This window comes from Cervus elaphus, chromosome 5 (assembly GCF_910594005.1).
Source record: "Cervus elaphus chromosome 5, mCerEla1.1, whole genome shotgun sequence".
Taxonomy (NCBI): Eukaryota; Metazoa; Chordata; class Mammalia; order Artiodactyla; family Cervidae; genus Cervus; species Cervus elaphus.
Window position 1 is genome coordinate 3,222,309 of NC_057819.1, and position 27,313 is coordinate 3,249,621.

General features: G+C 48.1%; 1 protein-coding gene across 1 annotated transcript in view; it reads right to left on the reverse strand.

Annotated features, from left to right (window-relative positions):
* The window catches only part of LIMK2 (LIM domain kinase 2), a 52,951-nt gene extending 29,378 nt beyond the window's left edge, over positions 1–23,573 (reverse strand). The window contains exons 1-2 of the mRNA XM_043901296.1: positions 23,421–23,573; positions 10,684–10,783 (exon numbers count right to left, since the gene is read on the reverse strand). Of these exons, the coding sequence (XP_043757231.1) occupies positions 10,684–10,783; positions 23,421–23,436 (116 nt within the window). The 5' untranslated portion in view covers positions 23,437–23,573. The remainder of the gene's footprint in view (positions 1–10,683; positions 10,784–23,420) is intronic.
* Positions 23,574–27,313: the final 3,740 nt, after the last annotated feature.

Here is a 27,313-nt window from a genome sequence, read left to right on the forward strand (position 1 = left end):
TGACACTGCAGTGTTGCTCAAGGTACAGTGGGGAAGGTGACTCCAGAATACAGGGTCATCTCATGAGAAGGCCACCTCTGGAACTGAAATAAGTTAACAAAGCAAAGCACAAGGGCTGACAAAAGCAAAACCAGGGACTTCCCTGGTGGTCCAGAGGCTAAGAATCCATGCTCCCAATGCAGGGGGCCCGGGTTTGATCCCTGGTCAGGGAACTAGATCACACATGCTACAATTAAAGAGCCCACATGCCCCAACTAAGACCTGGCTCAGTCAAATAAATAAATATTTAAAAAACAAAAACAAAACAAAACAACAACAAAAAAAACCCAAAAACAGCCGGTGCTGCTGCAAGAGTCAGTGCTACTGACAGGAGCAGACAGAGCCCCTCCTGATCTAACCAGGATCACTAACTGGGTAAGGCAGGACCAGAAGATGACTGACACATAGAAAATCACTCGGATAATCCGGCCTGAGGTACTGGGAGGTTTTTCCTGGTCATGAGGAGGAGGGTGGAGAAAGAGAGCCTGTTAGCACTCTTCCAGCAGTGCCCAAACAAGGAGGGGTTCTAGCACCATGGGCTGGGCTGTGCAGAAGGCATGCCATCCCTCAAGGCTGCAGCACTGTTGGCGTTAGACTCCAGAATGACATTTACAGATGGAGGTCTTATTCCATGCCCCCATGTCAGAAAAAGCGATCTCACCTGGGAGAATACTGCAGAGCGAAGAGATGGTGATGATGTGTACTGGACAGGCTTTATCCAAGAGTCAAAAGAGAAAGGTGGTCGTTGGACAAAAACATGGTTTGCCCGACAAACCCCAAGTGCCTGCTGTGTTCTTAGCACTCTGCCAAGCTCTGGGCTACAAAGATGAACTGGATGCAGCTCCAGACTGAGAGAATTTCATGCTCGGGGAGTGATGCTAGACTTGTAAACAAATACTGACAGAGCCATGACTGAGGTTATACAAGGAGAATAACAGAGAAGGAGAGAGAGTCTCCTCTGACTGGTGGGGAGGAGAGCGGGCGCGTGTGGGGAGGCCCTTCCACGAGGGATTGGCCGCATCTAACAGGCTGATCGCCAGGCAGACAAGAGGCATTCCAGCTGAAGGAACAACATATGCAAAAGCACTGAGGCGGAACAGAGCAGGCCCATCCACCGCCGCACCAGGCACATATGATGGGCGAGCAGCGGGAGGCTGGGATGATGGGGGGGGTGGGCAGGCCAGACCACCAAGAGCCAGGTTGCCCACGGGCAAGAGGAGTCATCAGAGGCGTTAAGCAAGCAGAGGCTCTCAACGAAGAGAACAGGAAGACTGAAATACAAAGGGAGTGCCGTCCTGTGCTGCCAGTTCCTCTCCCACTACTGGCATTTGTCTCAAGCCCACAGCTGGCTGCGCGTACATCCACTGAAGCCTGCTGGCCAGCTAGTGTTCACCAACAGCAGAGCACAGCTTCATCCTCAGGCCAGGTCTCCATCGAGGCGGTCCTTTTATTTACTTTTTTAAAGTCCGTTTAGGGACTTCCCTCATGGTCCCGTGGTAAGATACTGCACTTTCACTGCAAGGGTGAGGGTTCGATTCCTGGTTGAGAAACTAGTATTCCACATGCCATGTGGCCGAAAAAAAAAAGAATCCCAGGAAACTGAATTAGGCATCAGAAGGCTGAATGTGAGCATGAACCTAAGATAAAGGGAAATGAAGAGTCATGGAGAGAAATATCATTCTGGGAGTTATGAGCTAACCAAACCAGCCCCACCTGCAACAAAGGCGGCCCTTCTGGTGACTAAACCCAGATTCGGTTTCTCTATGTGGACATACTTCTAGTTTTGCCTGACTTTTCACTTTTTGTTTCATTGCTGGACACTCATTATTCTACTGATTTTTCTTTTTTTAAAAAATTATTTATTTTGGTTGTCTCTGTTGCTGAGCAGGCTTTTCTCTAGTTACAGAGAGTGGAGGCTACTGTCTCGTGGTGGCACGAGGGTCTCTCATCACAGTGACTTCTCTTGTGGAGCATAGGCACTGGGGAGTGTGGGCTTCAGTAGTTGCAGCTCACAGGCTCTAAAGCACAGATTCAATAGTTGTGGTGCATGGGTTTAGCCATTCCGTGGCATGTGAGATCTTCCTGGACCAGGGATCGAATCCATGTCTTCTGTACTGGCAGGTGGACTATTTATCACTGAGCCACCAGGGAAGGCTTCTACTAGTTTTTAAACTAATTTTAACTGAGAAAAAATCATTACTTCTTTAGTTATGTTCAGTTTAGTCAATCATGTCCAACTCTTCACGGCCCCATGGACGGCAGCAGGCCAGGCCTCCCTGTCCATCACCAACTCCTGGAACCTACTCAAACTCATGTCCATTGAGTCAGTGATGCCATCCAACCATCTCATCCTCTGTCGTCCCCTTCTCCTCCTGCCTTCAATCTTTCCCAGCATCAGGTCTTTTCAAATGAGTCAGCTCTTCGCATTAGGTGGCCAAAGTATTGGAGTTTCAGCTTCAGCATCAGTCCTTCCAATGAACACCCAGGACTGATCTCCTTTAGGATGGACGGTTGTATCACCTTGCAGTCCAAGGGACTCTCAAGAGTCTTCTCCAACACCACAGTTCAAAAGCATCAATTCTTCAGCGCTCAGCTTTCTTTATAGTCCAACTCTCACATCCATACATGACTACTGGAAAAACCATAGCTTTGACTAGATGGACCTTTGTTGGCAAAGTGATGTCTCTGCTTTTTAATATGCTGTCTAGGTTGGTCATAGCTTTTCTTCCAAGGAGCAAGCGTCGCCAATTCACAAACTGATTCAGCCCTGGGAGACATCTGGCTCCCTGGCAGCTACCAACAAGCAGATAACAGTGACAAGTGCTCGCTCTGCAAGCCCTGGTCCCACCAGGGCCACACAGGGCTTCACTCATTCACCCCCACAGTAACGCCAGGAGGCAGGCAGTAGGCAACTGTCTCCATTTCACAGATGAGGAAACAACGCACAGAGAGCTAAGTAACTGCTCAAGGTGCACAGCTAGTGGACGGCAGGACCAGGATTTGCCTCCAAGCAATCTGGTTCTGGAGTTTTTCTTAACTACCACACAAGACTGCTCCCGTTCCACATGGACCCAATCACTCTAGCTCCCACAGGACAAACTTCACCTCCAAGTTCTTGGGGAATCACCCAACCATCCACACTCTCCCCACCATGAATCACCCACAAGTCAAAGATACTTTTCCCCCGGCTACTTTATACTCACTGGTCATCTTTAGCTAATGCCATCTTTCAAAGATTTCTAAAAGTTTAAAAAAACAAATAAAATTTAAACCTTACAATTACAATTGGGATTTGGCAGATTTCAGGGCAGTTCGTAACCAGTTTGGGCCACAGTAGCTGAGCTCTTTCTCTCTCTAGGGCTTGCTCCTGTCTGGACTGTACCTATACAGAAGGACAGGTCAAGACCTGCCGCTGGACAGGAGGACTCCTGGGCCAGCCTCTCTGGCTCCTTCGGGAGCAGAAGACAAGTCTTTAACTTCTCACCTCAACAGGTGCAGGCAGCTGTCCCAAGTAACCCAACATTCAGATCCAATCACTCATTGCCGTTTACAGTAACTGCAGCTACAGTGGCTGCCAAGGGAAGGATGTGGGGAAGGAAGGGCAAGGAAAGGCCTCCCTTACATCACATCTCTTGGCCGCCCCCCGGCAATTCATTCAACAACGACCCCTCCCATGCCAACATGACCTCAGTGGTGACACATGACAGGCAAAAAGCCCTATGGTCCCCGACCAATTTATGCTAGGAGAGTATAAATCTGAGAATGTCATTAAGGAGATGATCAAGTGAACAAAAATTCAAGCTTAAACCCACAAAAAAGTCTTCAAAGGGAAAGGTCTATGAAACAGGGGCCATGACTTATTCTGCAGCGATTTCCCTGAGAATCCGTTCCTCATCCAGGTAGAGATCTGAAGGATGAGCAGGTGTTAATTAGGCCAAAAGAGGGTGAAGAGGCATTCCAGGCAGACCGAACAGCAGCAACAAAGTCCCTTCAGAAGAAAGAAGGGCAAGTTTTGGACCTGTGAAGAGCAGCAAGGCTGAAGCAGAGGGAACAGAGGCTATGGGGTGAGGCCAGGTCACAGGGGGCTCTACAGGCGCCCGAAAGGACTGTGGCCTTTATCTAAGAACGCTAGAAAGTTGCTGAAGTGTATAAGGCAGAGAGAAAACAGAATGTGATGTGGTCACACTGTTTTTTTTTCCCCCACAGATCACCCACTCTGGTTGCTCTGTGGAGAATGGACTGGGGGTGCAGAGTGACTATGGACTGTTAGAAGTCTACTGTGGTCATCAGGTGTGGGATGGTGGTAACCCAGAATACAGTGGTGACAGGAGCAATGGAAAGAAGTGGAGGCATTCAAAGCTATTATATTACTATTCAAAGAGATATTAATAAAACTGACAGACTTGGATATGCGGATGACAAGAGGTGAAGGACACCTGGGCTGTGGCTTGGGCAGTGGGCGGATGGTGGCACCATTCAACGGGACAGGTAACGATGGAAAAGAAGTCAGTTTGGGGGGGAAGATTGAGGGTCCAGCGGGGTCTGAGATGCCCACAAGACATCCAAAGGGACATGTAAGGTTGACAGAAGGACAGCTAGTCGAGAACTCGGTGGGAAGGTCTGGACTGGTACTGGTCTCATCAGTGTGTGGAGTATACAGTCACCAGTGACTGGACAACAGGAGCCGCAGGGGTGGATGAGGCTGCCCAGGGAGGAAATAGAGTGCCCGGAGGGGCGGCAACATTTCAGAGCTGGGTAGAGACATGTGAACAAGCCAGAATGACCAGAGAGATCAGGGAAATTCAGGGACGCCAACGGAAGGGGCAGCTTCCAGAGTGACTGAGACACCAACAATCAACGCTAACACCTATTAAGTCCTGACTACAGCCAGGCACAGTGCTGAATGCTCTGAATGCACGATCAAATTTAGTCTGCACAATGAATGACCTTTTGAGATGGGAATCAATCCACTCTTTTATAGAGGAGGAAACTGTGGCAAAGGAAGATGAAGGCAGCGACTCAAGAGGCACTGGGATGGAAACTCAAGCAGCCTGACTGCGAACTCTGGTTCCTGTTACCACCTCCAGCACAGCTCAGAAGGCCAGACAAGACGGACTGAAGAGTGGTCGGCAGACAGACTGGTGGCGCTGGCCTCTGGTCCAAGGGAATGTTCCAGGGAAGAGACACAGTGGAAGCCAGACTAGAGCCCACTGTTAAAAATGCTTCAAGCTAGGAGACCAGGCCAACAAGTCATCTGTATCCCCAACAGCAGCCAACTGAACGCTTTAATACAGCAGATGATGCTCCGAGTGAAGTCAGAACTAAGGACCACAGACTTGCCCCTGACCCTTTACATTACCCCATCCTAACGTCCTCAGTGCTCTCTGATCCACTATGTCTGTGATGCTCACAGTGACTTCATGAGGTGGGTAACTTCCACCACATCTTAGAGATAAGAAAATGAGGCTCATCTAGCCAAGGAACTGGTCCACAGTTACACAGCTGGTCTGGCTCAATTAAAGCTCAAATCCAGGTCTACTGTTCCTTTGTGGAAGTCACAGTGGAAAGAAGACCACCCCCCCAACAGCCAGAGAGACCTGAATTCAGATGTCAGCTCTGTGTGACCCTGAGCAAGTTACCTATCCTTTCTGGGCCTTCCTGTTTTAGGATAAAATGGGGTTGCAGGATTATTGGAAGACAATCTAAGTGAAACCAATTCAATCAGATAATCTAAGTGAAAATCCCAATACAATGCTTAGTAAATATCAGTCGTCCATCCCTGGCTCCCCACAACCCCTCTCCATCTCTACCCCAATAGCTGCTGCAGGGCTTCTATGGGATCTTAGTCTTCTCTTTCCAGAGAACAGAGCAGGATTAAGGCGCACAGTGAAGGACACACAGTTCTGCTACGTACCAGCAGAGCCCCTCTGTTCACCGAAGGTGGCCCGGTGTTTGCCCTTTCCCTTCCCCGTGGGGAAGGCCCCAGGCCGCTGACAGCCCGCCTTAATGACCTGCGGCGGACTATTTCCTTAGAGATAAACTGGACAGACGGGTAAGCAGGCACCAAGGTCTTGAGTGGGTAAACGTGGCGGCAGCACCAACAGTACAGCAGCAGGGGGCAGGGTTGCTCCACTGCTCCCACACCCGGAGCCGAGCCGTTTAACAGCGCTTTCTGTTAACACTAGAGTTCGTGAAGCCTTTGAGGTCCTCCAATGTTATCTGATACCACCAGTAGTCTCTTTTCACCGTGACGTTATAGAAGAGGAAACCTAGCCTCAGGGAGGTTAAATGACTGCCCCTGTCAGGAACGCAAAGACTCTGGTAAGTGAGGAGGCAGGACACCTCGGTTTAGATCCCAGCTATGCCAGCTACTAGCTCTGTGACTGTGGGCAAGTAAGCTCCACTTCCCTTTATTTGTAAAATGGGTAAGACCAGCACCACCATTATTAGGGTACTGTGGGAATTAAATGAGATAATGTACGTAAAGTGCTTAGGACAGTGTCTGATGCAGACTGAGCACTCGACAAGTGATACCTGTTACTCTAATTATCAAGCTACTGAGCTTGTGTGGATGGGGGTGTGGGTGCTCTCAGCACCACGGAAAACCCTCTGTCGTCAGCCAGCCCATTACACCACAGTCTCGGTGGCTATGCCTGTGATTTCTTCACCAGCCTTTCCTGGAGTCACAAATTTAGAGGAAATGGTCTGCAGCTTGATGAGGTGACAACAGCTTTCTATCTGCAGCATCCCTTTCCCAGAGCTCTGCCTTTAGAAAACACTTCTCGAAAGAGAAAGATCTTCACGATCCTGAGGAAGAAGGCCCTGAAAGTTCGTAGGAACCTCATGGCGGGGAAGGGGCATGGCGTTTCCCTCTGCAAATGATGTCAGATCAGGTCAAACAGCAGAGTTCTAGGTCAGGGCCATGAAGACCAACAGAGGCAGCTTTTCCCTCCTCCTTGGCCAAACGTCTCTGACAAGGGTGAAAAGGGCAGTCTTCAGAAAACCTGTCACCTGCTTTGCAAACATGCCAAGAGGCCAGGTCACCATTCACAGCTTCTTGTTTTACCCTCAGCTACAAACAATGAGTGCCAAAAAATGGATGCTTTCGAATTGTGGTGCTGGAAAAGACTCTTGAGAGTCCCTTGGACAGCAAGGACATGAAGCCAGTCAATCCTAAAGGAAATCAACCCTGAATATTCATTGAAAAGACTGAGGCTGAAGCTGAAGCTCCAATACACTGGCCACCTGATGGGAAGAGCTGACTCACTGGAAAAGACCCTGATGCTGGGAAAGATTGAGGGCAGGAGGAGAAGGGGGTAACAGAGGATGAGATGGTTGGATGGCATCACCGACTCAATGGACATGAGTTTGAACAACCTCTGGGAGACACTGAAGGACAGGGAAGCTTGGCTTGCCATAATCCACGGGGTCAGAGAGTTAGACACAGCATATCGACTAAACAACAACAACAAACAATGTGTGGCCCAGATGCTTTCCTCCCCACCAAGAGGGGGCCAGTTTTCCAGAAAGCTTCAGAGAGAAGGGCGCCAGCTCTAGAACCAACAGCACTGCTTATGGAGAAGAAAGGTCGGAGCAACTTAAGAGTCCAAATGGGCCCACTGCAAAGGCTGAGGAGAGGAAGCGGGAGGGACGGTCACCAAGCATCCAGAGACCACAGGGATCCTGGCCAGGCGCCCACCGGCACCAGCACAATTCCGGACTTCCAGGAGGTTTGTCAGCTGGCCTCCACCGTACAGCCCTGGTTCCCAGCCTCAAGTGGTTTCCTATTGTCCGGGGAACCTGAGAATCTGGCGGAAGGCCCTATCAGAGGCAAGATTACGGATGTGGCTGCAGACAGGGGATGGGCTAGTGTAAGAAGGCCAGGGGAGGAGTTTCGGCTAAACTCCAGCAATTTCTCCATTCAATATCCAGCCCCACCCTGTGACTAGGAAAACAAAGGTGTGGGGGAAGGGGAGAAGAAAAGTCATTTCCTTTATTGTAACTGGAGCCCAGCTGGGTTGGGAGTCAGAAAGAATGGATTCCTTTGGGTAGCTTGAAGGGAGGGTCCTGCTTCTAGCAGACTAGACCCTGGCCCCTCTGAACCCACACTCTGAAATCAGATCAGTTGGGGTGGAAGAGACCTTTTAAGACCGTTCAGGTTGAGGCCTTGTGCTCCTCATAACCAAGGTCACTTCCAGAGTCAGAGAGAAAATGCAGTCCTTCCAAGCCCTGAAGATATTCGTCCAATTCGGGGCAAAGTCAAATTAGCAAGAACGAAGCAGTCAATCCTAAAGGATATCAACCCTGAATATTCACTGGATGGACTGAGGCTGAAGCTCTAATACTTTGGCCCCCTGATGTGAAGAGCCGACTCATTGGAAAAGACCCTGATGCAGGGAAAGACTGAAGGTGGGAGGAGAAGAGGGGCAAGAGAGGATGAGATGGCTGGATGGCATCACCGACTGAACGGACATGAGTTTGCGCAAACTCCAGAAGGCAACGGAGGACAGGGAAGGCTGGCGTGCTGCAGTCCAGGGGGTCACAAAGAGTCGGATATGACTGAGCGACTGAACAGCAACAACACATTGACTCCAGAGCAGCCAGTCTCCCCAGGGCAAACCGCCAGGCTCCGTCTGAGGGTCCCACGCCATCCAGTCTCCATGGGAAAGCTCAGGAGGCAGGAGACATGACCCGTCAGTACAGCAAGATCAGAAAGACTCTGTCTGTGAGGCAAAGCTGCAAATGGGAGACTGAACTGAAATACTCTGCTTCCCCCAAAGGCATGACATTGGTTTACCTGTGCCAGGGTGGTTCAAAGTTAAAATACTCATGTGCGCGCAGGGGAATACAGACACACACTCAATATAACACTTAATGACAACTACTGATTATTTGTGGTTTTCTATGTGTCAGGTGCTATGCCAGGGACTTTTACGGGCCATCACATTTAGTCCTCCTGAACAACCTTGTGAGACGAGAACTGTCCTTCCCCATTTTACAGACGAGGTGCCTGGAGCTCAGGGGAGTCGCTGACGGCCCGTTAATAAACCGCAGAGCCAGGACCGGAACAGTCTCCTCACAGCCTGTGCTCTGCCCCCAGGACAACGTGCCTTACCTCCTTAGGAGCACGTACTTGTGTCTGTCTCTCACACACACAGTGCACGCGAACAAGCTAGCATCCCACCAGACCTACTAGTGACCCAAGACTGCAGTTCTAGAGCCAGCTCATTTCATCCACGGCCTGTCCATGTAATTTTTGTCTTTCTGGTTTCAGGCCTCGAGTCTGTGATATAAAGTGGCTGTATCATTCAGGAAGTGGTGCTTCTAGTTATAGGAGAATCCAGCAATTCTCCTATAGCTTTTCTAGCCATTCTTGCTTATTTTGGATAGAAGATATCCATACAAATAGGAAAATGGCAGGAACAAACACGACCATGTGGGTCAGAGGCCGAGGAGAGTTCCAGCCTGGGAACTCACAGGGCTCTGATGTTGCTGGTTTAGCTGAGCTGTAAAATGAAAGGGCAGCCAGAGGCCCCTGCAGCTCTGACACTCTGCTCCTATCTTACCAAAGAAGCAAAACAGAAGTAGAATCAACTTCCCCGGGGATAAGAGGAGTAACCAAGGCAATCAGATGCACAGCGAAGACTGGCGAGCTCTGAGTTAGAGCTGAAAGGGCAGGAAAGTGCTCCAACTCCTCCAGAGGCCAGAGCCCTCCAGGCCAACCCCTCACATAGTTCCCTGGGTAGAGGCAAGTGCTCAAAGGTCAACTGAATAACTTGCTATCAGCACAGTGGGCGCTTTGCTGTGTGTGGGAGCTGGAATTTATAGCACGTGCTGCCCGTCTGCACTCTGTCTCATTCTCCATCACGAGCACAGCGCTGCTGCTTCAGACCACGAGGGCCACAAATGCCCACCCAGCCTCCCGGTGAAGAATGACTGTGGGCCAGGCGCTGGGCTCTGTATTATACAAAGACAAGCTCCTGCTTTCGAGGATTCCAGCTATTCAGTGGGTACCTACCAAGGGCTGGACCACTGGCATATTTGACTTCATTAGATCTCAACAAGTCTGTGAGAGAGATATTTAACATCTGTATTTTCCTGATGAGGAAACTGAGTCTCAGAGAGCAGGAACAGATCTGACATTAAAGGCTGTGCCGTTTCCAAAAAACCAAGCTGCCTCCAAACAATCATCTAAGAGCCACTGATATAACAGAGTGAATAACAAAAAGCAGGAAGCTAGGGAGGCATCCTGGGGCGAAGAAGAGCCGGCTCTGCCAACAGCCCTCAAGGCACCTGTGTAATCAGAAGTGCAGGGGTCGGAAAGCCGCGTGTTCTCGTTCTCAGTCTCCTCATCTGGCAGGTGAGGGTGCCGGGACACCCTGAAAAGGGCTCCTCCCATCCTCAAACCTCCCACCCCGGCCTACCTGGCCTGCGTGCCATTCTTCCAGTTCCATCTGGCGTCAGGGGGCCCCACCTGACCTCTGCTCATGTGCACTTCCTGGGCACCTTCCTCTCTGCCCCTTGAACACCACCCCTCAATATGGAAACTCTCAAGTCAGAAGCTTGTTCTGTATATTCCAGAGGATGAAGGCCAGTGCCTGGCCCACAGTGTATTGGTGAAGACAGGCAAATGGACTCACTTACCGGAAGCAGGAGGTGTGCCAGGCTTCGCTGACGGTCCTGTACAACCTCTGGTTGGGAGCAACGTGGTCTCCACAGCCCTGACACCTCCAGGCATCTTCACCTGCACACAGAACCGAGGGGTTCAGAGGCTGAAGAAGCAGGGAGTATGGGGGCAGGACCCCTACCTTCTAGAAGAATACGGAGTTAACAGACTCTGGTGTCGGAAGGGCTGAGTGACGCTCTGCTACATGCACAGTTCCCCCCTCCACAAGGTCCCTGCTGAGCAATCATTCAGCTGCTCATCTCCCCAGGGGCAGGGACTCCATGGCCTCAAAGGTAGTGTCGTTCCACTTTTTAAAAAATGGTTCTGGCACTTCCCTGGTGGTACAGTGCATAGGAATGCGCCTGCCAATGCACGGGGCCCGGGTTCGATCTCTGGTCCAGGAAGATTCCAACGAAGCCCTTGTGCCACAACTACTGAGCCCCTGTGTTCTGACTACTGTGTGCCTAGAGCCTGTGCTCCCAAGAGTAGCCCCTGCTCGCTGCGACTAGAGAAAGTCTAAGTGCAGCAACAAAAGACCTGAGGCAACCAATAAATAAGTATTTTAAAAGCCGGTTCTGGTTGTTCCTTTTTTTTAAATGAAACAAAACCTGCCTTTTCCTTCCTTTCAGCCCATACTTACAGTCCTGAGTACAAGAAATGAACAAGTCTCTTTCTTTTCAGGTCGACCTTTCCTACAACTGTCCCTAGCCAGCACCCAGAAAGGTCTACTCTCTAGGTTACACACGTTGTACTCTCTAGGTTACACACACATCCTTCTCCTCAAATGCCCTAGTTGTGCTGATTTCCCATCACTTCGTCCAGGAGCTCATTCATTCAGTCAGCATCATGGGTATTTTCACTGGACCCATCGGTCTAAGCTCTACCCTGGAGGCTGCTGGATAAATCACCTTGCTCCTGGAAGAGGAAATGCGCTGGAAAAGAAACATTCTTCCATATTGTAATTTTTTTTTTTACTGAGATGTTATTTCACAGCAAAGTACTTAGTTCAGCGAAAGAAATTACCAGTACAGTACGAAAAGAACAAACATTTCATGAATGCCTCCGACTTGCCAAGAACTGTGCTAGGTTCTTTCACAGACCCAATCTCAATTCTCAAAACGATACCATGAGACAGGTATTATATTCATTTAATGGTGAGGGAGCTGAAACTTGGGGCTGGGGGTGAAAGCTCAAGCAGCAGCGTCAGCATCCTAGCTCAGGTCTGGCCACTCTCAAGCCTGTGCTTTTTCTAGTTCCTGCTCATTCTGCTCAGGGGAGCCAGGAAAGTGTCTGCAGGGGAAGTGGAGCCTTGAAAGACGGGGAAAGTTTACTAAAGGCTGAAAAAGGATGGGGAAGGGCTGTGTGGGCTCAGAGATGAGTATGGGCCGTAGCACAGAGTCTGTCTATGTCCCTCCAAAAGGGATAGAACACAATGCTCCTGGTGTGATTCAGATGCTAACTTCGTGAAATAAAGTGGGCAGCTGAGATCAAGTTGTGGTACCTGACTCAGCCCTAGGAAACGGGACAGGGTTGTTACAAGACTCTGTTGTGTGCCTGTGTGTGCAGCTTTGTTCTCTTTGGGTAACTCCAGACTGCCACAGGCACAGTGACAGGCACCGGACCCTGGTTTACAGGCACAGGGGCCATGAATAGACAATGCACGGCTCCGTACACTTCAAGACTGCTTGGCGGCCTTCTGGGGCTGCCAGGGCACCGGCAGCTGTCCTCCCAGCACAGGGAAGAGTTGAACAAGCTGGCAGAAGGTTTTAATGCCTCAGCCCACCCACTCCTCTCCTATGCACGCATCACCTCCTGGATCTAAACTTCTTAGACTTTCAAGGGGAAGAAGCCTTTGTGTTTTGAGGGTGGTAGTGCTCACACAGTGCACCAACAAGTTCACAAACTCTGAGGCAGAAAAGTCTGAGATACTCCCTCCAACCAGATTATGGGTGAAACAGTGGTTTAGTGAGAGGGGTTTTAGTGAACACAGACATCAAAATGAATCTTCCCAGTTCTGGAGGTACTGGCATAAAATGTTTTGAGAACTCTTACATGAAAGGCCTGTTAAGACTGCCGAGTCTCACCCCCAGCAAGTCCCGTTATTTTAAGCCACACCTGTTTCTTGCTTTAACTTTTTAACCCACAAGGAACAGGCTCTGAACTGACCACCCACTTACTCAACAATCTGTCTTGGCTCTGAGTGACCTCTGGCTGTTTGCAAAATTCAAGAAGAATCAGGACTTTCCACTATGAAGATATTCAAGCTAACTTGTTATGTCCATACCCTCCAGAGCCTGTGGTGCTCTCCAGTCTTGAGAAACTCAAAGCCATTAAACACACACTTAACACATGCTCTGTACTAGACATTGAAAGTGAAAGTGAAGTTGCTCAGTCGTGTCCGACTCTTTGCGACCCCACGGACTGTAGCCTACCAGGCTCCTCAGTCCATGGGATTTTCCAGACAAGAATACTGGAGTGGGTTGCCATTTCCTTCTCCAGGTTATCTTCCTGACCCAGGGATCAAACCCGGGTCGCCCGCATTGTAGGCAGACGCTTTACCGTCTGAGCTTTCCGTACTAGACATTAGAGGGGCAAAGATCAAGATCCCCACCTCAACTTCCTCCTCTCACATTCACCCGACTCCACCTTTGAAAAGTCTCCGTGTCCTTCAGCACGGCCACTCCCCCACCCTGAGGTCAGCCCTTTGGCTCCGTTTCCTGCTGTACTGCAGTCGTAGCTGACTCACCCAGATGCCCCAGTGTCTACAGAACTCAACTGCTGAGCACTGTGCTCTGGTCTGGACTCCACCCCATCACACCTCTCAGAAGACAGTCTCCACCACTCCCTGTTCCACTGCTCCTTCCAACTGCCGTTTAAAGAAGTTCAAGTCTTTCCCATTCAAAACAAATCTGGAGCCCGCTTTCTCCTCTAGCTACCACCCTTGCTTCTCCACTTTATAGCCACATGTATTAAAAGCTGTCTAATAGAAAATAAACTTATGGGACTTCCCTGGTGGTGCAGTGGATAAGACTCACCTGCCAATGCAGGGGACTGGGATTCGATCCCTGGTCCAGGAAGATCCCCACATGCCGTGGAGCAACTAAGCCCATGAGCCACAACTGAAGCCTGAGTGCCTAGAGCCCGAGCTCTGCAAGACAGAAGCCACTGCAATGAGAAGCCCATGCACTACAGCAGAGAGCAGCCCTCACTGGCCACAACCAGAGCAAGCCTGCACAACCGTAAATAAACAAACATGGATCAAGAACAAGTTAGTGCATCATTTAAAAAAAAAAAGGGATTCCTTGGTGGCTCAGCTGGTAAAGAATCCGCCTGCAATGCAAGAGACCTGGGTTCAATCCCTGGGTTGGGAAGATCCCTGGGAGAAGGGAACGGTTACCCACTCCAGTATTCTGGCCTGGAGAATTCCATGGACTGTATAGTCCATGGGGTCGCAAAGAATCGGACATGACTGAGCGACTTTCACTTCACTTTCCCCTTCCCTGGCAGTCCAGTGGTTAAGACTTCACCTTCCAATGCAGGGGGTGTGGGTTTGATCCCTGGTCAGGAGCTAAATTCCCACATGCCTCAGAGCCAAAAAAACAAAACATAAAACACAAGCAATACTGTAACAAATTCAATTAAGACTTTAAAAAAAAAGAAAGAAAGAAAACAAATTTAAGTACCAAAGGGGAAAGGACAGGGAGGGATAAATTAGGAGTTTGGGATTAGCAGATATAAACTACTATATACAAAACAGATAAACAACAAGGTCCTACTGTAAACCATGGGGAAACATATTCAATATCCAGTAAAACCCAAAAACCAATACAACACTATAAGTCAACTATACTTCAACTTAAAAAGAAGCTGTCTACACATACTACACTGCCTTCATTTCCACACTTCCTATTTACCACACAATCCACTGCAATTTGACTTCCACCCCCACCATTTCTCTGAAACTGCCTCACCAAGATCAACAGTGACTGCTTACTGCTAAATTCAATGGACATGCTTCAGTCATTCTTTCAGCAAATATTTATTGCATGCCAACTATGTATCTAACTGTGCTCGGTCGGAAAAAAGCAGCACACAAGAAAGAGATTAAACATAGAGCATATATTAAACATTAACATAATTATTTTCATTATAATTGTGGCAAGTCATAGGAAGGAGATATCAAGTTTATATAACGGAGCAAATGGTGTTGGGTAGGGCACACAAGAACATATTCCCGAAGGAAGTAATTTCCAAGTTGAGCTCTAAAGGATGAAGAGAAATTAACCAGGCCCGAAAGAGGAAAGGATAACTGTGCAAGCTGGGATGGCAGGCAGATCTGTGCAAAGCTCCTAAGGCAGGAACACAAGCTCCTCACACACACTGCTGCTGCTAAGTTGCTTCAGTTGTGTCCGACTCTTCGCGAACCCATGGACGGCAGCCCACCAGGCTCCTCTGTCCATGGGATTTTCCAGGCAAGAGTACTGGAGTGGGGTGCCATTGCCTTTTCCTCACACACACTAAAGCTGGCTATTGTCAGCTCCTTGGCCTACTGCAATCCCTCAACAAACATTTATTGAAAGGAGGACTTCCCTGGTGGTACAGTGGTTAAGAAACTGCCTGCCAATGCAGAGAACATGGGTTAGATCCCTGGTCTGGGAAGATGCCACATGCTGTGGGGCAACTAAGCCCATGCACCACAACCACTGAAGTGTGTATGCTCCAGAGCCCATGTTCCACAACATGAGAAGCCAGAACACTGCAATAAAGAAGAGTCTCTGCTCACAGTAATGAAGATTCAGCCACAGCCAAAAATAAAGAAATAAATTAAAGAAGAAAAAGGAAGAAATGGCCCTCGACTAGGTGGCCCCAAAGAACCTTTAACACCCCTTACAAAGGAATGTTCTAGTCACATCTTGATCTATTTTTTATTCCTGTCACACACATTTATATTCCTGCATCCTAATGCTCACACCTCTAGTTACTCTGGGTGTTTAGGCTACTGTTTACCCACCTTTTCTGCCCCCTTCATCAGACGTCCATCTTCCCTTCATGGTCCCCTAAAGGTAGGAAGTGTTTGTTTCACTTTGTCAAATACCTGCTTAATACCTTTTGTTCTGTAATTTCAGTTCATGTTTCTGCCTCCTTCAGTACCGCCCTCTCTGCATCACTGCCTCCAGCTCTAAGGGGCAAAGATTATATCTTGATCATCTTCAGATCTCCAGGGCCTAGCCTAAAGGTGGGTGCCAAATGGATACTCCTTTATGTGGCAAATCCAACTGAAAAACTGGACCCAGCTGCCAGCTATAGAGGTAATTTCCAAAGATAAGCTCCAACAGTCAGCAGTGATGAGTCACCTGGAATGTATCCTTGGGACTAACTCCAGGTAAAGTCACATGAAGATGTCCTGGTCTGTCACACTGTAACTGACCTACGCAATTCCCTCAGAACCTTCAGCCTCCCAAGCCTGGACTTTCTTCAGAAAAATACTATTGGCCTTTTCCTCACGCTTACAGCCTTAAAAGTCAATGATTCTCCCTTACAACCTTCATTCTAGGAAAAGGAAGAGAAATGTAGTAATACAAAGTCTTGGAGATTTTGGTGAGGCCCAGTGAAAGACCAATCTAGAGTGCTGTCTGCCTTGGAAAGTCTTCCTCTAAGAAAAGACCTCATTGTACCAGGCTGTTCACCTCTCCCTTGACTGTGTTTACAGATCCTGTGTGCAGACTTAACAGTGCCTACTGACTGTCAAGAGTCTAGAAAAGGGAGCCTGGCTACGTAAATGCCCTTAGCAACTCTGAAGAATACAGAGCTCTTTTTAGGTGTTTAATAATCAAAAAACTATGCCTCCACAGATTAAGACTGAAGGCAGGAGGAGAAGGGGAGGACAGAGGATGAGATGGATGGATGGTATCACCAACTCAATGGACATGAGTTTGAGCAAGCTCCGGGAGTTGGTGATGGACAGGGAGGCCTGGCGTGCTGCAGTCCATGGGGTCGCAAAGTCGGACATGACTGAGCAACTGAATTGAATTGACTGATGCCTTCATGGTTATTACTGGGATTTCTTGCTTTTAAGAAGTGCTAAATGTGTGATGCAGACAAGGTGACAATTATAATAAATGGCTCATTAGGAAGTTTCTCACCTTCAGGATCTTTGGAAAAACAGTATAAAATATATTCAGCTTATACATGCTTCTCTCTCCCAACTTAATAATTGGTGATGTGACCCTCAAACAACCTGTGACTCTACTGGGGCAGGCACAAGGGTACCAGGATGGTAAGGCTAAAAATCATCTATTCAAACCTAACCCTTTCATTTTTCTGAAACATAAATGGGATCAGAGGATAACTGAGTTGTCAAACCATGAGAAAGGCTCAAACCCAAGTTCTGAGACCACCACACCTGTTGCATTTTCATGACACTAGGCAGCCTCAAACAAGCTGAGACTTGCTCAAAACTACAGTTACTCTGTGGAAGGCTCAGCCTACCACCCCAACTCAGAGCCAGTGCATTTCCCATAAGACACTAACATTTACCTTAATCTTGATCTAAGAGTTGGGTTTCTGCAAACTAGTCCTTTTCTGACTTCAAAGTGGTGAGAAATTCCCAAGCACTGAGAGCTCATGAAACCATAAAGCCTGACCTGAACCAACATGTACAGATTCTATCCTTTCACTTGAGAAAAAAAATCTTTGGTGCTTCTCATGTTCCACTAGACAATGAGAACCAGGAACAAAACCCAGCCAATTCAGTGCAGCACAAAACAAGTATGGTGACTGCTGTGCCCCCTGGGAGTTGACAGGTCAGGTATAGAAATCTGATTTGTTCAGGGATAAAGCAGGAAGCCAAGGGGCAGGGCAGCAACTGGTAGGAAACAGCAAAGAGAAAAAATATCACATTTCAATGACGTGACTACCAACAAGACTAACAATAATGATTTATGTTCCAGTAGATACTCTTCTCTGCATACCAAAGGATTTTCCTCCTCACTAGCTTCCCAAATACACCAAAGGGAGTGTCTAAGGAAGAAAGACTGGATGATTTTTAAAGATGCTTATGGACTTTTCTGGACCTTAGATTCTTCATAAAAGGAGCGATCAGATTATTCCTACTGAGAGTCTATGACACCAAACCAGGGGCCTCTCATTTTTCAGGTCAAGGCACAGACACAGGAATCTCAGGTTTTTTTCTTGCTGTTGTTCCCTTCTGCCCTTCTTTAGTTTATTGGGAAACATTTGTAAGGGTTAAGCAGAAGAACTGGAATTAGACCTGGGTTTGAAACCTGACTCTGTGTCCTTGTGCAAATTATTTAACCTCTCAGATCCTGTGTCTTAAACTTTTTTCTAAGAAAGTAAACAAATAACTTTCTCCCCCAGTTCCTATCAGTTAGGATTTTAAATTGAAATATAGTTGATATACATTATGTTAGTTCCGGGTGTACTGTATAGTGATTTGATGTCTGTGTACATTATAAAATGATCACCACACTAACTTCAGTAACCACCTGTTTCTGTACAAACTTACTACAATGTTATTGACCATATTCCTTATGCTGTATATTACATCCCTGTGGCTTATTTTATAACTATTAGAGGTTTGTACCTCTTAATCCTCTTCACCTATTTCACCTCCCTTGTCTCTTAATCTTTAAAAAGAGGATAATATCATCCACCTTACAGCATTATTAAGAGAATTAAGAGAAATACATTACATGAAAATACCTCCCACAGTGCCTGGCACTTAGTTGGCAACTGAATTGTGAGTAGCTTTCCTTCCTTCTTTCCTGCATACCTAGGCAGTTGGCTCGGGAAAAGTTTGAGCTATTAAACACACTAGCCTCAGGACTTCCCTGGCGGTCCAGTGATTAAGACTCCGCATTTCCACTGCAGGGGACACAGGTTCAATTCCTGGTGGGAGAACCAAGATCCTGTATGCCATGAAGCCAAAAACAAAAACCAACAACAAAAAAACCACTGGCCTCTAAAATCTGAAGGTGAGGTTTTCAAAACAAATTCAGCAAATGTTTTCTATGTGCCCACATGCAAGACATAAAGTAGGCCACAAACTTCTGGGGCCCTTCATGAGTGTAAGGGGCAAGGATATGTACAAAAATAACATACCTCAAAGAGGGACAAACCAGGTGCTGGGGGCAGGGCAAGCTTGGTAGAGAAGTAAGATATTTGGTAGAGACACAAACTAGACAGGTGATTCCTGCAGCTTTGGGGCACTCAGGTTCTCACTTCCAACAAGTTTACTTAGCTGTGAATGAGTGGGCATTTTCTGATCTGTGGGAAGGGCTACAAATTGGTGAATCTGGTTAACCAATCACACACTCTTGGATGGTCATTCTCAACCCATTGTCAATGGCAGGGAAGAACTACTTTGAGTCCTTATTATGTGTCAGGCAGTGTTCTAAGCACTATGCAAGCAAGAACTAAACGAACATGGTTGGAAAAATCCCCTGGAGGAGGAAATGGCAACCCACTCCAGTATTCTTGCCTGGAGAATTCCACGGACAGAGGAGTGTGGCGGGATATAGTCCATGGGGTCTCAAAGAGTTGGACACGACTTGAGTCACTAAAAACTAAAAATCAAAAATAAGGATTCTATGAAATAAGGATTAGTATTGTTTCTATTTTACTGAAAAAGAAACGGAAATGGTCCATTAGCAAGTGTTAGAGCTGGAATTAGACCACAAGGTTTGCTAGCTCCAAAGTCTGTGTCTTTAACTACATTCTAGACTTTCTTTCCTGGAAAAATAAATCATGGCTAGAAAGATCTGACCAAACAGAATCCAGGTTGGATGTTCAAGGTTTATTTTAATAGAATCAAGCAATGGTTTCATGTTTAGCTACTGTTGGATGTGAATGAATAGGTAACAGAGTCTAATTCTTGCTACTGTATAAAGAAAGGTCAAAAATGGGAAAGAACAGACTTGTAAGAGACTTGTCCAGTTCCCCGTGCTCTCACTGAAACACCAAAGTGATACCTGGGGGTGGATCCCACCCCTCCCTAGTATGCCTGAGCCTGAGCTCCCTGCCTCAGTTTGCACTCATCAGAAGCCAGCCCTGGACTAGAAACCAGCCCAGCCTCCAGAAAAGGCAGAAAACCCACCAGGAATGTGGAAAGCCTAACAGTTGGGTTTCTATTCTATGATGGGTTTCTATTCAGCTTTAAAACCTTGTGGTCTTCTTAGACCCTACCTTGCTCCCTCCATCCCATATCCAGGGCCATTCGTATCACCCTGCCCTGACCATGACAAAAGGCATTTCCTCTGGTTGGTGCCTCCTTCCCCATTCCTATCACTAACAAGCTCAGCTCAGGGCCCAAAGTACCCTAATCCAGACTGGTGCTCTTCCTCACCCTTGTCCAATCCATCGTGCCCACCAGAAACAGATTGATAGTCTAAACATAAAATACCCACATCATGCCACAAAACCTACAGTCTCTACTGCAGACCAGAAAATTCTACAAGCCTGGCATTAAACCCTCCACAGTCTAGCTTCACGCACCTTCTCAGCCTTACATTCCACTTCCTACGGCTCCCACACCTTCCAATCTTTGTCTCCACCGTACATATCAAGTCACCACCCCTTGTGAAGATCTTGAAACTCACCAGCCTTTGCAATTGTACTCCCACAGTTTCTCCCTTACCAGGATATCAACCTGCTAAATTCCATCCCCCTTTCTTTAACCTACCTAAGATTTCTCAAATCTTACCCTCAAGTATTCCCCGAACAAATCCGGTAGCCACTCTGGACACCGTGCTGTTCTTCAAACATGCCAAGCACATACCTGGCTCAGGGTCTTTGCTCATTTTCTTGTATTCCCTGTCTAAAATCTTCTTCCCCCAGATACGCTTCATTTCTCTGCTCAGATGGCATTAACCACAGGGGTTCCCGTGACCTCCCATTGCACCTATGCCCTCATCATACTTCATTTCTCTTCAGAGCATTTACCCCTGACATATGATATTCATATATTTACTTAGTGTCTATCTCTCACCACCAGAACACACACTTCACAAGGGAAGGGATTTGATCTATCTTGCTCTGTGCTGAATCCCCCAGGCCTAGAAGTGTTTGGTATACAATAGGAATTTAATATAAATTTGTGGGATGAATGAATGAATAAAGTTCTCCTTCACCTTTGAAATTCCCTAGTGTTATCACTTGAAAGCTTCCCTGGTGGCTCAGATGATAAAAGAATCTGCCTCCAATGTAGGAGATGCAGGTTCCATCTCTGGGTCAGAAAGATCCCCTGGAGAAGGGAATGGCTACTCACTCCAGTATTCTTGCTGGGAAATCCCATGGACAGAGGAGCCTAGAAGGCTACAGTCCATGGGGTCACAAAGAGTTGGACATGACTGAGTGACTAATACACACACACAAAATGTTATCACCTACAGGACTCATAATAGCTTGCCTTGATTTGTTTATTTTTTCCTTAATTACTCTAAATAGTGAATTTCTCAAAGGCACAAACCACATATTATTCATTTCCACAAATATTTACTAAGGGTCTACTGTGTGCCAGACCCTGTACACCTCAAGGACTTTGGGCTATTGGAAAGAGCACTGGACAGGTCAAAGGTTAGTCCTGGATCTACCACTAGTTGAGTGACCCTAGACAAATCCATCTTTCTCCCTGGGTCTCAGTTTCTTTACATGTAAAATGAGGAGGGTTGCATTATCTCTAGCATCTGTTAACACTTGGACCCAGCTCAGTGCCTTAGACATCACAGGTACTTAGCAAATATTTGATTTCTTTGTTGCTGATTCTCCTGTTACACAGGAATCTGAGTTGTCTTGGAACACAGTTCAGACATAACAAGTAAAAGTTTAAGTCCCACTTCCTTCTCTGACTCCATGGGCAACTTCATTCTAGTGTTTGTGATATAGAGAGGATGATGCACCAAATTTGAAGCTGGAAAATATGAATTCTGACCACTGCCATTTACTTGGCTTTGGAAACTTGAATAAGCAATTTCTGAACCTTAGTCTCCTCTTCCATAAAACAGCCATATTGACCTTCTCATAGCTCTTCAAAGGCACCACATGCCTTCCTGCCTCGGGGCCTTTTTATGTTCCCTCTGCGTGGAAAGTTCTTTGCCCTTTCTTAGCTGGACTAACTTCTACTTATCTTCAGGGCTCAGTATAAACTTGCTTTTTAAAGGAATGTATTCCCTATCCACTCCCCTTGCCCCTGGTGCAATCTTACTGCAATTATCTCAATTGCTCACCTCAGTTATTATGGCATTTATCTCAATTGTCACCTCATTTATTTACTGTTCATCTCTAGGAGTGTAAGCACCACAAAGGTAAGAACTGTGTCTGTTTATCTTTATATTTCTCAGCACTTGGCTAAGTGCGTGGTCCAGAAGTATCCAATAAATATTTTTATGGAAGAATGTACAAACTAATGCATCCAGAGGCACTAATACCTCCAGACAGCTTTTCGGTTCCTTCAGAGAAAGAGCCAATAAACATTACTGCACTATAAGATCTTTCCCAAGTTTCTGAGAATCAAGGTTCAAGACAGGGAACTGACATTACCTAGAGGTTAGAAAAAAAAAAATTAGAAATCATTTGAGATAAAGAAACTCTGAAAGCTAAAAAAAAAAAAAAAAGTAAAACAGGAAGGGACAGGCAGCATGTCTACCCCTAGCCCTCTTTCTCCAGTAAGCCTATTATCAAGAATAAGGAGAAAATGCCATGCTCCCATGGTGAGGAAGTGACCCATTGGTGGCCTGCTCCTTGTATTCAGGATGGAGGAAGTGACTGTCCACAGGCTGAAAGCCAGGAAGCGGGGGCAGATATCCAGGACAGTCTCCCTCCTCCACTATTCCCTCCTGCCAGCTCTAGAAAGCTTCTGGATGCTGACCCTGGTCGACCTAGAGGCTGGGCCACCCACACAGGTGGCTGGGAAACAGTAAGGTCCTGGTGCTGGGGGACCGACAAGGAGGGCAGGAAGCTGCACGGTGGTGTGAGGTGATGGGGAGGGGACTGCAGGCCTCACCAACCTAACCCTGAAGCTACCCTTCACCCTTGGATACTTCCTTTTAGGAGGTGTTGGCCCACATTCCTCTCTGCTCTCAGAGGGGCCCTCACGGGGGGCGGGGGGGGGGAGCCTACTTGCCCCAGAAAGATGCACTCTCTCCCTACCCTCAATCGCTGCCTAAACCCCCAAGGAGCCCACACTGCTTACTTCCTGCAAAGAACCCCAACCCCCCGAGACCGACTGCAACATACCCGCCAGAAGCCTTGGATCCCACGGGGAAAGCCATACTCTCCGCAATTTTCCACAGAAAACCCATTACCCGGGGCAACTCTCCATTCCCTCCTGGCCCAAACTCTGAGGTTCCCGTACTCTCCGTGTTCTCTCAAACCCCTCACTGCAAGGAAACCCGGGCTCCTCAGCTTCCATAGTTTTAATTTAGGGACTTGCAGCCGCCAGGGCCACAGAAAAAGATGCTCCCCGGCATTCCCCCGCTCAGGGACCTCAGCTCGCGGGAAACCGACCCTCTCCGCTAGCCCCCCGCTTCTCGCGAGCTCTCTTCCCCGCCCCCCACAACCTCCGAGTCTTCGGGGAGCGCTGAGCTCACTCACCAAACTACCCCTCTGAGGAGCGGGGACCACACAGAAACCCCCGAGAGGTCGCCAGCTCCCCTCAGGCGCTCCGAGCCCAGAACAGGACGGCGCGGCCCTTTCTTACCCGCCGGCGCCGCCATGGTCCCGGAGGCGCGGAGATGAGGAGGAAGAGACCGCTGCCACACCAGCTCCGCGAAGCTCCCGCCGCCGCCTCAGGCGCGGGAGGACCTCAGCCCCGGGCGCGAGCGGGTTACGCCGCCTACGGCGCCCGGGGAGGACCAAACCCGCACCTGGCACGGGGGCCCGCCCGCCGACGCCCCGCCCAGCGGAGGCCAGGCCCCGCCCCCTTGCCTCGGGCTCTGTGGCGGCCCTAGCGCCCCCTAGCGCTAGAGGCGCCCGCCTTGGGTGCCCGAATTGGTGAGGGTGATTCTGAGCAGGCCCGAGATCTCAACTCAGAGGACCCTCTACCCATTTTAGGGACGAAGAAAACAGAGGGCTAGAGGGTAAAGTCTGACTACCTCAAAATGAGCTGAGCTGGAATGGGAACACAGGCTCTTAATCTCCAGTTCAAAGCTCTTTTCAATAGAGTGTTTGGAATCAAGAATATGAATCTGGAGAAACCATGTTTACCCCTCAAATAGCTTTGGGGAGGGTGGTGGAGGGTGAGCTTTTCTTAGAAGTTTACGGCTCAGAGAAGTCACTTGTCTGTGCCACTAGAAGCAAGCTCACACTCGGTGGCAGATCCTTAGCAGGCCAAGTGTGTATATAAATGACTCCCGAACACCAGACCTTCCAATGGAAATATACCTGTGGTCTGGATTTACCCTTTTCGGACTCCTCTTTGTAGAGAAGAGCCCTGGACCAGGATTTAGGACAGCAGACAGGTTTCTGGCAGCCACTACCTGGCTGATGGCCTTGAGAACCACTTCCCTCGCTGGATTTGGTTCCCTGTGTGATGAAGGGTTGACCACATCGGCTGGTCCCTGAGGTCCTTCCTGTCTGATTCTCTTGTGCTGGGTCTTTCCTTAGATCAGATTTAGGTCATGAGAAAGTGTACAAATGACCAGGAAGAGACAGGAAGGGGGCCCAAGGAAATGAATCAGGACACTCCCACCAAGGACAAAGTTCAACCCAGCCGACTCCAGTCCCAGCAAAGGTGAGCACAGTTCTCCTGCCCTGACCATGTAGTCCAAACCAGATGCAAGTCAGATGGGCCCCTGACGTCCTGAGTGTGAAGAAAGTGCTGAGGGGCAGTAGGGGAGATGCGCCTAACTTCTGTTAGTTCCTGGGAACCCTCTTCAGCAGCTGCCTTTAGTGTCTGAGGAAATCTCTGCTCTGATATACTAAAGACGAAACTCTGTGTTGAGTTAAAGTGATGGGGATCCAGGGAACTCTCCTGACAAGCCACCTCAAGGCTAGACAAAAGGCGCGGGACTTTTATTTGTTCTGCACATGGAAGAGATTACACTGTATTTTCCCAGACACCCAGGCACTGGCAGCCTTGGAATCAAGATCCCTGGGAGGCTTTCCCTCTCCCTCTGCCCCACAGCAAGGTACCCAGGTCTGTTTAATCTCCTTCCTCACTCTCTCTCCCTTCTTTCCCATCTCCAGCCTCATGGTCTTCACCCACTGGGCAGGAGGGGATAAACAACTCCCCCAAGTTGCCCCCTGGGAAGTTGAGGGAACTCTGAGAAACGCAAGGTAAATGTAAAGGGAGAGAGCAACCGTCTATAGAAATGATATAACCCAGAGAAAGCTTTTCAACATGGACATAAAGAACATTTCAGAAGCACTTATGAACTCAAAGGGAGTTCTGGAGGGCAGAAAAAGCCTGTGTGTGCAGGGAGAAGGCCCCCTGCGTTTCTGGTATCAAGTCAGCTGTCCAGTTTGACTACATGACCACGGCTTGGTCAGTCCTTGAGGCCAGATACTGCTGACTGACTGACTCACAATCAACTGACTGGGCCAACAGAAATGGGAACCTGGGCCATGACACCACCTTAAGGTTCAAGCTCTGACATCCTGAGGGAACTGGTCTATTGGTCGACAGCTAGACACCCCCAGTGTCACTTCCATGTGCTTCCAACCAACTCAGTCTAGGATCTCTAATCTCCTCTCCCTGAATCATCCTACCTAAAATGGACTGATGAATCGTCCAAAGTTATGCTTCTGTCACCTCTCTGCTCACCTCTCTGTAATAGCTCTGTAATAGCTCCCCGCTGCCTACACAGTAACAGCCAAACCAGGCCCTCATGAGCTAACCACATCTCACCCTACAGCCTTCTCTTCCTACTCCCGTCACTCCAGGACTCTGCTTTCTCCTGAACGCACTCTGCCCTGGTACCCTTCTGCCATTCCGACGGCCACCAGTTGTGCCCACCAACCCCACTGCTCCCCACCTTCTCTGTACTTTTGTTGTCCCATTCTGCCAGAAGAGCAGTCTTGTTTCTAAACTCTTAACACATTGTTATTTTCAACTGTATCATTTTGCAACCCCTGTGAACTAATCTAAATCTGCACTGTCAGGTGTGGTAGCCACTGGCCATATGTGGCTATTTAAATTGAGATTACAAAATTCAGGCCACCAGCCACGTTTCAGGAGCCTGACAGCCCCCCCGTGGCTGGCGATTACTGTGCTACACCGTGCAGACAAAGAACATCTCCACAACTGCCAAAACTCTTCCACGGTGCTGTTCTAGACAATGATCAGGAAAGGCTGCTAACGTCACAACGAGGGACTACCAGACATTGTGTGTCTCCTGATATGATGCAACAAGTATACACTACCACCTATGACACAGTCTTGCAAAACAAACAAAAAAATAAAGCCTGAATCTGGCCAAGTCTCTAGACTTAACATCAATTTACAGGAAATACAAGACTAAGTAGACTTGGTTAATACCACAGTGATGCAAACAGCAAAAGTGAAGCTGTGGGAAACTCAACAGGACAAATGAATTGGTTTTCTTAACAGATAAACCGCAAGGGAAAGAAAAGAGATGGAAAAGGATCATATAGATATAATAGACTTAGACATCCAATAGCAACGTATGGGTCTATTTTGGATCTCAACACAAACAGATTGTATGAAAAAGTGATGAGACAACTAAGAAGATTTGAACAATGATTGGATACGATATTAAGGAAGTACCATTGATTTTTAAAGGTACATGAAAAGTATTTTGGTTAGTTTTAAAAATCATTATTGAGATGCACATTCAAATACTTAATTGATGGGATATGACTAGAATTTGCTTCCTAACAGTGTTCCAACAGGACAAATGAATTGGAGAGGAACAGTGTGAGTGGGATAAATTAAGACTGGACCTGTGTTGATGGTTACTGGGGTTGGAAGACTGGTCCATGGAGGCTTTATTGTCCTGTTCTTGTGCCTTGTTTCCTTTTCTTACTGGGTTTATGAACTCCTAGAGCTCCCTTATCCTTGCATTTTCTACTACATCTTGACATTCAACTTGCTAACTGTGAGGTCAAAGTTTCAGAGGGTGAAGAGAGCTCCTTTCAGTGGGATGACCTGTAGCTCTGATGTGCTGGGGAGCTTGAGGCTGGGCCAGGTTTGTAATCCCACCGTCTTCCAAGGAACCTCACAGAGCAGCATGGCCCCTGCTCAAGGTGGAGGGCATGGCTGGAGGACAAGACAGCCTGCCTTGTCAAGGAACATGGAGAGACATGCTGACACTCAACAACCCGATTTTCCTCAAGGCTCTTTCGGGCCACAAGCTAGGATCCATGGTGGCAGCCTGCAAGCTTCAGATTTTCATACACTTATCAGAACTGGGTCTGTCTGCCACACAGGTCACAACTTGGGTGGGGCTGTCTATGAAACCAGGCCTCTAACCTAAACTTCTCATTTCTAACTATCCACGGGTGTCTGAAGACTTTCATCCTCAGTTTAACATTCCTGAGGACGCAAAGGTGCTTTGAAGAGGTCAGACCAGTGTGATGAGTCCCCAGCCCATACCCCCAACTCCACTGACACAGAAACTCCACAGCTCACAG